The sequence below is a fragment of the Polyergus mexicanus genome, unplaced genomic scaffold (genome assembly GCF_030449975.1).
Source record: "Polyergus mexicanus isolate NDT 795.1 unplaced genomic scaffold, iyPolMexi1.0 SCAF_318, whole genome shotgun sequence".
Lineage (NCBI taxonomy): Eukaryota > Metazoa > Arthropoda > Insecta > Hymenoptera > Formicidae > Polyergus > Polyergus mexicanus.
The window spans coordinates 1-12,126 of NW_027223638.1; the positions used below are offsets into that span (position 1 = coordinate 1).

Here is a 12,126-nt window from a genome sequence, read left to right on the forward strand (position 1 = left end):
AAGCAGTGGTATCAACGCAGAGTACTAGGTAATATTGATTTTTACTGCACAGCTGATTTTATTATTTCTTATGTGTATGAATATTATGTACGACGCGACGGTCAGCTGATATTAATGAACTATAAATGTTGTACGTAAGATAAATAATTTTTTCTTAAGTAATAATTTAAATGATTGATTAATTATTATATTTAAATAGAAATATAATCTTAATATTTTTGTACATTTAAGAAACGAAGTTTATTTCTGTTTTGATCGCGCGAAGAAGTTTTGTGGAAATAAGTTTATTTATTTTATCTGTCAGCGATAACGGATGACAGATGACAGTACGCATATAAATGTAGTTACGAGCCTGAGGGTGCGAATTCTACGCAATATTATTGGCAAACTTTGATCACTTATAACTCAAAAACTATTGTGTAGCCTTGATATTTTTGTATTAAGATTTTTCATTCCATTTTGCCTCTAGAATACGCTATTAAAATATTGTACGGAGGTTGTGAGACACCCTGTATATATACATAAACTTTTAAATATATATATCTTTGCGCGCAAGAATGTTTGAATATTTGAATATTTAAATACGTTTATATATTATGAGATTTTGAAATGAAAACACTTAATGCTCACAAAATAAAATGATCTTTTTCAGTTAACTTTCTACAATGAATATCAGTGCGCCGCCGACGATCAAGATGTCTAATATCTACAACAACTCAGCAGTGCGATTCTGGCATTTTCTATTCTATGATTTATCCGGCAAGTTTATATTACGCAAGATTTATTAAATTTGAAAAGAAATGTGAAATTATTGATCAACGCAGGATAATAAGTTCTATATTACTCGTAGTGTTGCATCTTTTCTCGTTGCGTAAAATATCAAACTAAATTATGCTACAGAATTATAGATATTGTAATGCATATCATAAATTTTATTTCATTATACTTTAATCTTGCAACTTTCAACGATAACGTAATTTTCTTTGATCTTACTTTGATCTCTTGTATTGTATATCTTACAATATACAATAGATTGTTATATGAATATTTGATTCACAGAAATAGAGAAAAATCAATATTGTCATGAAATTCTATTATTTATAAGTAGAATTAGGAGATAGTGCTTTGTAATTATACGTCAATTGATAATAAAAAAGGGAAAATGTTCAAAAAAAAAAAAAAAAGGGAATTAAGTTGTATTAACCATTTTTTACGTAAAAGATTTATTTTTGAAACTCATTTTATTAATTGAGAGAAAGCAAACTTATTTTAATTTATTGTATATTGGAATAATATATTAAAAAGTTACTTTGATAAACAAAGTCGAGTAAAATATAAATCGAGATTGCTATTTTTCATTTAATCGCTAATTTCGTTCTTTTCAGATCCTCGAACTAGAGACTGGTTTCTCATACCGTCTCCCATACCCGGCCTTAGTATCATAATTGGCTATCTGTATTTCGTATTATCATGGGGCCCGAGATACATGAAGCATCGGAAGCCGTACCAATTGAAAAATATCCTAATCATTTACAATTTTCTGCAGATTATTATCAGCATATGGTTGTTTTGGGAAGGCTTGACCGGTGCATGGCTCAATGGCTCCTATAACTGGAGATGTGAGCCCGTGGACTTTTCGTATTCCCCGCACGCACTAAGAGTGCGTAAATTTTGTATTCTAGATATATAATTATTAATTTGTTAAATTTTTGCGTTTCTAATTAATTCTGTTAACCAATCACGATTATCGAAATAAATTCGCACATTGTTTTGTTGATAATTTGAATGATTACTATATTACCATTTGTAATTTTCTCACGTGGCACAGTAAAAGTGTGTTCTGTAACGCAATACGAATATGCAAAAATATTACAATTAAATTTTTGTGAATTGAAGTTAATTATATTTTTATCCGTTTCTTGCGCGATGTTTGTTATAGATTGCAAGAGGTGTTTATATGTATTTTCTGGCGAAACTCACGGAGCTCCTTGACACAGTGTTCTTTGTGTTGCGCAAGAAAGAAAAACAAATTACATTTCTTCATATGTATCATCATACCGTGATGCCAATGATATCGTGGGGCGCTACGAAATATTATCCCGGAGGCCACGGTATTTTTATAGGTATGTCAGGGTAAGGAATAATATAACGATCGTAACATCTCGATCTTCTGTCTTTTCCTAATAGGATTATCTCTGTACCATTCGTTTTTCATAATTTTAATAATCAAGAACCAATTCACACATACTGACTCGATACGTATTCGTTTACAGGAATCATTAATAGCTTTGTGCACATCATCATGTACACTTATTATCTATTGGCAGCGTTGCTACCTCATTACCAATGTCGCCGGTATCTTTGGTGGAAGAAGTACATTACTACTTTACAAATGGTAAGAAGTAAACATAATAAAATGTAACAAAATAAAAGCATTATTACAACTTTTTTCAAAATTTCGATTTTTGCTTATTAACGCTTTTAATAATTGATTAATTCAACATCGACCGTTCGTTGTCATGAGCGGTTTTATCATATATTTATGAAAGCTATTAATGTAGCGATGTTTGTTCGGTTTACAGACTCAATTCTGCCTAGCCTTCTTGCACAACTGCCAATTATTATTCTACGACTGCGACTATCCGAAAATTTCGCTAGTCTTTGTTCTGCCAAACGCGGTGTTCTTCTACTTCCTTTTCTCCGATTTTTATAATAACGCTTATACCCCGAAGAAGGAAAATGACGACTCAACGCCGTCGATCCAGAACTCGGACAGAGCGAACGGCATCGCGGAGAAAGTGATCAACGACGAGATACCAAACGGAAAAGGGAAAAGCGACTAATTGGAAACAGCTGAGAATATGACGCGACCGCAATGATACGCGACGCCACTATCATTCCGCTCTTTCACTTGAAGAATCGCAACTGCAGTCTCTATCCCGTTAATTTTGCCGACGTGTCAGAACTGTAAATAACATTCAGGGAGAGTCAAACGCGCATAATGCAAAAGTAAATTGTAACGACCGAGAAGATGGCCAGACATTGGCGCAGATCGAGTACATTTAATTATTCAGAGATTGAATTTTTTTTTTTTTTTTTTTTTTTTTACACAAGCTAAAGTGATCCATCTATTGCGCGTCTTCTATCCTTCATTTTTTTATCCTTAGTGCATTTTTATATTATAATGAAATTTTGACAGCTAAGTCAAACTTCTGTGCATAATTAGCATGTAGGATATCTTAACTATCACATAGTAAAAAATGAATATCATAAAATTCTTTGCTACGCGAAGCTCATAATTTCAACAGAATGGACAATATGTATTATGTCATTCTAAGAAAAGCAATATAGCTTTTATATAGGAACAGTTAGAGATCACACATTCCATAGATCTCGAACAATCGATAAAACATCACATAATATATGCCGAAAAAATATACTCACATATATTTAAAGCTTTACTATTGCCGTAATCGCTTTCGAGTAGTCGGTTTATTAACTTCATGCTCAGCGTGAATTCATTGACATAACGCTTATAAAATTATGCAGATTAAGAGCGCTATTCTATAAACGGTTACCATTAGCTGTAAGTTCTGTAAATTGTTGCGCATTTATTTTGACATGTCAAAATACGTGCGCAACGATATTTACAGAACTTACAGCTAATGGTAACCGTTTATAGAATAGTAACCTTAGTCATAATCGTGTAATTGCGAATTGAATTGTGTGTGTGTGTTTTGGATCGTAAGGAGGATACGAACAGAAACGCAGGAATACGGATCACACTGTGATGGCAAGCTAATACTTTTGTACTTTCAAATTTGCAGCGTATCATGCAACATAAACAATGCATCTAATATGACTAAACACTCGACTAGAGCCAATCACAATACTAAGATATGGTACTAATGAATATCGCGTGCCCTAGGTATACAATTTTAGATAGTTATTTAACGAATAAAAATTATACCAATCGTTTATGGGTGCTAATGAAAATTTTAGAAAGATATTTAAAAGAGCGTATCCACAGATTTATCAGAATATAGAAATCGTATCGATACAGTTAATCATACCGATATATATGGACAAAATATAGACAAATATTTAATTAAAATATGTCAATCAAAAGCACTTTTAAGAGATTCAACAATATTATTTTTTCCCGTTGTTGCATATATGATATACGATACATTGCAATGACAAATGCAAAAAGAGTGTAGTATATAAAGATATATTATTATATATTCTTTATATTATATATCTTGTAAGAAGACACTTCTGAAAGATATAAAGTAAAATATAAGTTTTACTATAAAGTGCAATATGCAATTTTAAGCTATTTAAATTACAGATTTTACGTTTGGTGAACACTGCCAAGTTTATCTTGAAAATTAATCACACAAATTTTAAAAAATAAAAAAATTTAAATTTTTAGATAATAAATTGAAGACTCTGATATAAATATAACAATATATCAATACATCAATTTCGATCCTTCCTTTGGAAACGTTCGACGTTAAAGAAGATCTCTTGAATTATGTTTGTTTTTAATTAATTAACTTGATGCATTGATATATTGCACCCGGCTCTTACTAGCCCTTTTCTATTTTAATTGTTAAATTTTTAATTTAAATTTTTTATTGAGTTTCTTGATTAACAGAAGTTGGTTGAAAAAAGAACTTAGAATCCTGTTGAGAATATCTTCACTAGGAATGATTATCGTAGATGTTTGTACACATACACACACACACAACATTTTCAAATAATAATTTTCGAAGTTACGCGTTAAATGTCTTCGGGACAAGTCAATAAATCAAATATATATCAAATAATTATAGACATTATTAAGAACAAAAAGATTTACAAATAATGACATAATTGTCATTTCTCGAATAGAATAACGAAGTTACGAAAAAAGGACTTTTAAAGTATTGCCCTTTTGGTTCCTTTTTTTTTGAATGAAATCATACGTAGCATCTAGTTATATTGCAATAATTAGATAATATCCAGAAAATGATATTTCCTTATTGGTCGTTTAACGGAGTATTCAATTGAATCTATTTTTGTGATTTGACTTTTCTTAGTTCAACTAACATATGTTCTTTTTTTCTGTCTCTGGCTGGAAATTTTTTTCAAATTTTGTTTATTATATTTTTTTTTAATGAAAAATTGATTATTTTAAAAATATATTTTATAAAATTATTTATTAAAAATTTCAAACTAATATATGCTATTATTACTTATAAATATTTAATAGATTTATTATTTTTATATTAAATTAACTATTTATCACAAAAAAGTTTCTTTTATATTGTTTGAATCATCTTGATGTGCAAATGGATATTTGTGGGCGCTGCGACTATTCTATTAGTCATTCTCTATTTGTTCATTAATCTTATTCTTAATCTTTAGAGGAAAAACAAACTTGTAGAAAAGATAATTTCAGATACGCGTCGGAAAAAACGTTGATAGTTAAAATAATGAGTCCAAAGAAAATGGCTTTAAGCTTGTTTGCTAATTGCTATGAATATCTCGTGGTAAATGCCACGATTCCCCCTTCGTCTTCTTTTGTCTAATTTTACATATTGATAATGCTTTCGTATCTAGAGATACGGATAATAAAATATATGTAGATTTTAAGGTTTATTGGAGCATGTCTTATATTTTGGAAATACTAAAATGGGGCTTCTAATGTAAATAATTATTACCTATCTATAATTACAATTATTATATCTCCTTTAGTTTAAACAGTCTCTCTTCCAAGTGATCTATTTTCGAAGAGTCGCAATTTCAGAATTGTCGATCGATTGCTCAAAAACTTCGATCAAAATCTCGCGATCTCGAACGAATGGATGAATTATTATATTGACTGCATTTTTGTATCATATAAAGTATGTATAATTTTTGTTATAGAATAAAAGTGTATATCACTAATATCACGATATTAATGCCGTTGTAATTCTTGAATTTACCTTTGACGTTTAACAGTCATGAAACTTCGTCTTTGATTATTGTCGAGTGGAATCAATAACATAATTTATATGTAAATTTATAAATTCTAATTTAATTAATTTAATTTCTTCAATAAATAAAACCTTGCATAGACATTTATCGTGATAATTAACGCTAAATATGGGATATAAACAAAATTTTTTAAGTATTTAAATATATAATATATATGTATATATATACAATATATATAAGATTATTTAAAACATATCTAATACAAAAGGACAATAGTACATGCATTGTACATTATATATATATATATATATATATATATATATATTATGCATCTATATTTAATTGATTTATATAATTACAATGTATATATATATCTAGGCAACAAGCGCAAATATATCATTTTGACAAATGATATCATTTGGATGTCGAATAACGTTATTTTAATGTTAAATGTGCACTTGCTACTTGGGTAGAGAAAAGTTACAGAACACGATTTAATTCTGTAGAGAAATTTTTAACATATAATTCTATTTATATATGCATATTGATAATTGCATACTAGAAATTACAAAATCACAAGCAGTTGTTCTTATATTTTAATATTTTTGTTTTCTATATATAAATAGAAGTAACGAAAATGTTACCATGTGCTTCGAAAGACAAATATATATTAAAATAATACACTTATATATACGACAAGAAGTTATGAAAATAACAATTGTTTATGAGATTAATAATGATGATTATGTGATGTGACAATTTTCTTGTGAAAATATTTGTAGTACATGTACATACAGATGGAAAAACTTAAACGCATACATGTTCTATAAACTATATAGTGTGGGCTACACAATTGGGACGGGTTCTAGCCCTGTTCTGTTAAAAATACAACATAAGAAAAAATTTAGAGTAACATAAATAGTGATAATATCTTAATGCTATAATAAAGAACAGGGAAAAACGGATCACGAAATGTTTGTTATATATCAGTGAAAGATTTGAAGTATAATAAATCTAATAATAAATAAATCTTTTTAAATAAAGCATATGCCTCATTCAGAAATCTCAAATATTTTTTTTTTTTTCGAGCACTTTATCCTAATAATTTTATACACAAAATGTTCAAAAAATTTATTTATGCAAAAAAAAAAAATATATATTTTCGCTAAAGAAAAAGTGCAATTACACTTTCCTGGTGAATTATTGCATTTATAAAAAAATTAACTCAATAGACAAAAAGACTATTATCTTTCAACTTTTGCCTGTACCATTTCTTTTTATCTTTAGTGAAACTCAAGTGTTAGACTCATCCCAATTGCGTGGCTCACTTTTTGTATATCGTTAATCTTGTATATTGTATGTATATCTACTGTATATCTATATACAGATATCATTTTTCATTGTAGAAGTGGATGACACAATTATAAAAGATTGCTGCATTGTAAGGTGCACATTTTATCAGAATATACCTTAACGTTTCACCAAAATATACGCTTATTGTTTAAAATATTAGATATAAATAAATTCGAAGGTAAGTCCATATTTTTTCATCGACTATTTGCAAGATCAATTTTTATTATTAGACCGTCTTCGTCTTATACGTTTTTCGATAAAAATCGCTGAACAAGTAAATAAAGATTATTACGTTCGTTACGAAGAAGTAGGTTAAAGCCTTCGGCATTCGGCAATCCATGGCCAATGTTAGTATTAAATAGAATAACATTATTCCAAATTGTAGCTGAAATTTATGACAAAAAATTTTCATTATTAAATCTGATTTATGTAACCAACGTTTCTGAAATCTTTCTCTCTTAAGATTAAACGTCAGCAATTACAATGTATTCAACAGCATAAATATTAGCATAAATATAGCAGCATATATATTAATTAAAGAGTATAATCAAAAGAAATAAAATAAAAAATTTTCTGAAATATATGACAATCTCTACGAATCCTATTGTTATTAAAAATGTAAAATCTCTTGATTTTATTGACAAATTGATAAAACGATAACAATGAGATGTTGAATAAATTGTAAATTGACTTTGGCAAATCAATCAATATTTTGAGAGATAATTACCAGTTGAATGCAAGTCATATATTTTTTCCACCAGAGGTATTTTCTGTACTTGGAGCCCAGTGACGCGATGAAATAATAACTGTACATAATAACGTGGACTATGGAATTCAAGAAAGCTACGATAACACCTTGTTCGCCAGGTAATAATTTTAAATAGCACCATGAAAAAACGGCTGTTATGGTGTGGTGATAAACGTGAAGAAATGTCACCTGGTTTTGCTTCTTTCTTAAAACGAAGAATACCTTCAAAAGCAAAACGTTATATTAGAAATTACATTATTTAAAATAATCCTAATATACATTTTCCATAAATCTTTTTTTACGTTTTTCCAATATTTTCTTACATTATACGTATATTATTTAATTAATTATTAATTGATATTTAATGATTTGATTTAAGTGTAATTTTAATTATAACATTACCAACAATTTTTATTACGATCTTAGTATAAAATTGTACGGTTAAAAAAATCATATTTAATTAAAAAAATTAATTTAATAACATTTAATATAATAACATTTTTATTAGGTATATAATTGTTTATTAAGCATGTGATATCTTAAGCGAGTATTTACGTTGATTTTGTGTCTCAAGCTTGTATTTTATAACACGTGATATTCTTGGTGTCACGTGCGTAAAGAAAAAAACGGTTTTTTTTTTTTAAACAATTCAACTCATTCGCAGTTATTGAGGTAATCAAGACAATGTATAAAGTTGACAAACACTTAGAGATATTCGATTTAATAAAGCGCTTCGTCCGTATTTCAAAATACAGTTGGTTACGATTGCTTTTGTCGGTTAAATGACGAAACAATGGTGTAACTTTTAAACGATAACGGAAGCACAATAACGGATGCGTATAATCTTGCGAAATCTTTGTGAATCAGCTAATGTATATTAAATATTTTAATTATTAATTTATCAATTAATTTTATTTGTATATAAATATTCACTTACCGTGTCCAACAGTTCGATGATTTTTGCGAAGAAATACCACCATGCGCCTCGTAATAACTATATGTTCGAAACATATACATACCGTCGTTAAAAAATATTTACTATTTACTGAAAATTGTTAAAATTTAATCTAATTTACAATTATTAAAAATTACGAAAAAAATACCTACCGCTGCTTGTACATGTTTGGTTTCTGTATCAGGCAGAAAATGAGAACCGCATTCATGAGAAGAGAAAATGTTTAATATTAAATGTTTAATGTTGACATTAAATGCCTGAAATTGACGAGTAATTTTTACAGATTATTCTGCATCAAATCTTATAATTTGTTATGCATTTAATGATACGGAATCATAACAAAATTAAACTTACCAGAGATGTCAACCATATACTGAAGAGCACTTGAAACGCGTTATATAGGATCATAACGGTATTCAGCTGAAAGGCTGATCTTTTTTCCATCATTTTTGGTCCAGCCTTCAACACGAATATCAAATATACACTGACAATACATATCAGAGGAACTGGAGACCCCATTAAAGGCCAGGTGTCTACTAACGGATCTATCGTGGAAGAAAATATAATTTGTTTATTTTTTACAAAAATAATAAAACGCATTAAAAATTTTTAATTAATAGCATCTGTGCGATATAAATAATTTGTTATATTTTAAGTATGTGTGTGTGTGAAAATTATTATATAAATTTTGAATTATTTGAAAAATAAATAAATTATTAAATTTGGAATATTTATTTTGATTAAATAAAAAATGTAATTTTATATTTTATTTTATGTGTATATTTCAGATAGAATTAGACCATTCTTGTATCCAAGTAGTGAAGATAGATTGTAAAACTTGCGTTTAGATTATTTATGATTAAACTATCAATGCAAATATCAACTCATTTCTTCGTAATTTCGTGCTACTTATAAGGGCTATAATTTTGATTTACGTTAAATCGGCTAATGGAAATAATGGAAATATATGATAATAATAAATATTCATGACTAATATTAAATGAATGAATAATAATAAACTAAGCTTTCTTTTGTAAAAATGGATAAATTGTATATATTCATTAAAATATATGAAATTAATTGCTAGAATACTTTATCTTTTTTAAAAATAAAGTGAGATACTATGCAAATGATACAGTTACATTACACTTATGTAACATTTTAGCAATAGAGATAATGTAATATTATACACGTAAAATAAAATAGAATTCTCGTATCTTTCGATTATTTATGAAATTTATCTGACAAACAAATATCTTTAGAATACGTATATATTATATTTATTTGTCAGATTCTCTAAAATTTTTTTTTTTTTTGCGAGAGTTTAAAATAACAAGTAATTTCTTTTACATAAATGTAATGAATAGGATTGAAGTTGTCCAAGTTGTATTTACATTTGTAAAAATCTCTACTTGTAAAGAGATTGCTTTTCGTTCTTTGCAAGTATGAAACGGTTGAATTATGTAAAAAAGAGAATATCGTACAAGACTACGAAAAATATTCTATGTTATATGAATAGATATAGAATTTTTGTAAAGTTTCAAGAATTGATCGTTTGGTAAATTTAAAATTCATAGTAGTACATAGTACATTTATGTTACCAAAATATATTTCGTGAATAAAATAGCATTCTTTTTTTAAATTGGCTTTCTTTGTAGAGTTAATGAGCTTACCTTTAACATTCTTTAAAACGTCATTATAATTATTAATTACGAGTCGCATAAGATTAGCCATGTCGATGTATTGATCAAATATAAGCTATCTGAAATATGAGTAAAAAACATATTTGTTAAGTTTTCATGCTTATTATATACAGTTGAGTTTCAAATGTTTATTCTCATTATTTTTCTCCTGTAGAATAAAAAAAAAAAAAAAAAAAAAAAAGAGTGGAAGAAATTATTAATTCTTCCCCTTTTCTCTTTTCTCCTGCTACAGTAAATAAAGACGATCTAAATAGCTCTATTCAAAAACTAAACTGTATTTAAAAGCCAAATTTATCGCGAGTTGTAACATATTCTTAATATAATATTTCTGCAGGTGACGATTATATTATTATTATAGGTTATTATATTGTAAGGTGAAGATTATTGTATAAAATTATTTTTTATCATTTTTTAATAAAAAACGATTTTTTTATAATAAAAAATATCTTTGTATATATTGTAAATTTTTCGAACTTTCCTAATATTTTAAGCTCACTTTTTATGTGGATAAAATATTTATTTATTTTTCTCAATTCTTCAATATGATATTTCGTAAACACAATATATCTATATCTAATTAAATACTCTGTTCTATCACAAAATTGCGCTTAATATCGGTATTATTACCGAAATACTACAATATTAATATCGGTATTATTACTACTATCCGTATTATTAGTACTAGTGTAAACAAAAAATTAATGTATCATTATTTATACGTGAAAATAAAATTATAAATAGTTAAAGTAATACAAATTTCCGTTTTGCTAAAATTTGAATAAATATAAGAATATAAGTAATCGATATAAATATTTCGTATAATTTCCACTAGCATTTGCAACAGAAAAATTTGAACTTTTTTTGTAGTGTACTCACTCTTTCTTTAATGAACGATGAACTCTTGCGATTATCTTGTGATTATTTTTTAAAATGCGGAAACTTTTCGCAACCGTGGCCTGTCCTTGGAGGTCGTTAAAATAAGAACAGAAACAGGAAAACCTCGATATACGATTTTCTCCGCGAGCGTCTCACTTGCGATGAGAAGAGAGACGCGTCCTACCAAAAACTGATCGTCCAACTGTGGTGAGTATCCACTAAGATCACCGTCCGATAAATGTGTCTTTCGATCCCCACCTCGATTTTCGTTGCTTTCAATAACGCTGTAAGTAGCTGATAACGACGATAAGAAGCAAGGAAAAAAATAATTTAATAGAAGCAAAAAATATAGCTTTATTTCATTATCTGTCGATCGCGGATTAATAAAATAAGGAAAAGGAAAAAAGAAAGAGAATGCATGAATGCGGAAGACAGTGATCCTTACACGTAAAAGCGGTGAAAGATGGAGAAGTGGAAGAGCATGCCAAAGAAAACAAGGACACTGAAAGAATGTTGCGAGGATGATC

At 27.9% G+C, this 12,126-nt stretch overlaps 2 protein-coding genes across 2 annotated transcripts; one reads left to right on the forward strand and one right to left on the reverse strand.

The window, feature by feature from the left end:
• The first annotated feature begins 625 nt into the window (after positions 1-625).
• Positions 626-5,938, forward strand: LOC138944620 (very long chain fatty acid elongase 7-like). The gene is made up of 5 exons (XM_070315441.1): positions 626-759; positions 1,386-1,660; positions 1,940-2,123; positions 2,274-2,395; positions 2,583-5,938. Exons 1-5 carry the CDS (start codon positions 666-668, stop codon positions 2,841-2,843), a joined length of 936 nt encoding a protein of 311 aa, XP_070171542.1. The 5' UTR covers positions 626-665; the 3' UTR covers positions 2,844-5,938.
• Positions 5,939-6,312: 374 nt separating this feature from the next.
• On the reverse strand, positions 6,313-11,828 carry LOC138944619 (very long chain fatty acid elongase 7-like). Its single transcript, XM_070315438.1, has 7 exons — positions 11,600-11,828; positions 10,694-10,782; positions 9,375-9,565; positions 9,173-9,277; positions 9,003-9,059; positions 8,045-8,287; positions 6,313-7,702 (listed from the first exon to the last, which is right to left on the reverse strand). The coding sequence occupies exons 2-7, from the start codon at positions 10,752-10,754 to the stop codon at positions 7,544-7,546; spliced, it is 816 nt and encodes a 271-aa protein (XP_070171539.1). The 5' UTR covers positions 10,755-10,782; positions 11,600-11,828; the 3' UTR covers positions 6,313-7,543.
• Positions 11,829-12,126: the final 298 nt, after the last annotated feature.

Coding starts and splice junctions, on each gene's coding strand:
- LOC138944619 (XM_070315438.1), bottom strand. CDS start 10,754: ATGGCTAATCTTATGCGACTCGTAATTAATAATTATAATGACGTTTTA. Junction 9,278..9,374: donor GTATATGGTTGACATCTCTG/GTAAGTTTAATT, acceptor CGTCAATTTCAG/GCATTTAATGTCAACATTAA. Junction 7,703..8,044: donor ATATGACTTGCATTCAACTG/GTAATTATCTCT, acceptor CATAAATTTCAG/CTACAATTTGGAATAATGTT.
- LOC138944620 (XM_070315441.1), top strand. CDS start 666: ATGAATATCAGTGCGCCGCCGACGATCAAGATGTCTAATATCTACAAC. Junction 1,661..1,939: donor ATTCCCCGCACGCACTAAGA/GTGCGTAAATTT, acceptor TGTTTGTTATAG/ATTGCAAGAGGTGTTTATAT. Junction 2,396..2,582: donor ACATTACTACTTTACAAATG/GTAAGAAGTAAA, acceptor TTCGGTTTACAG/ACTCAATTCTGCCTAGCCTT.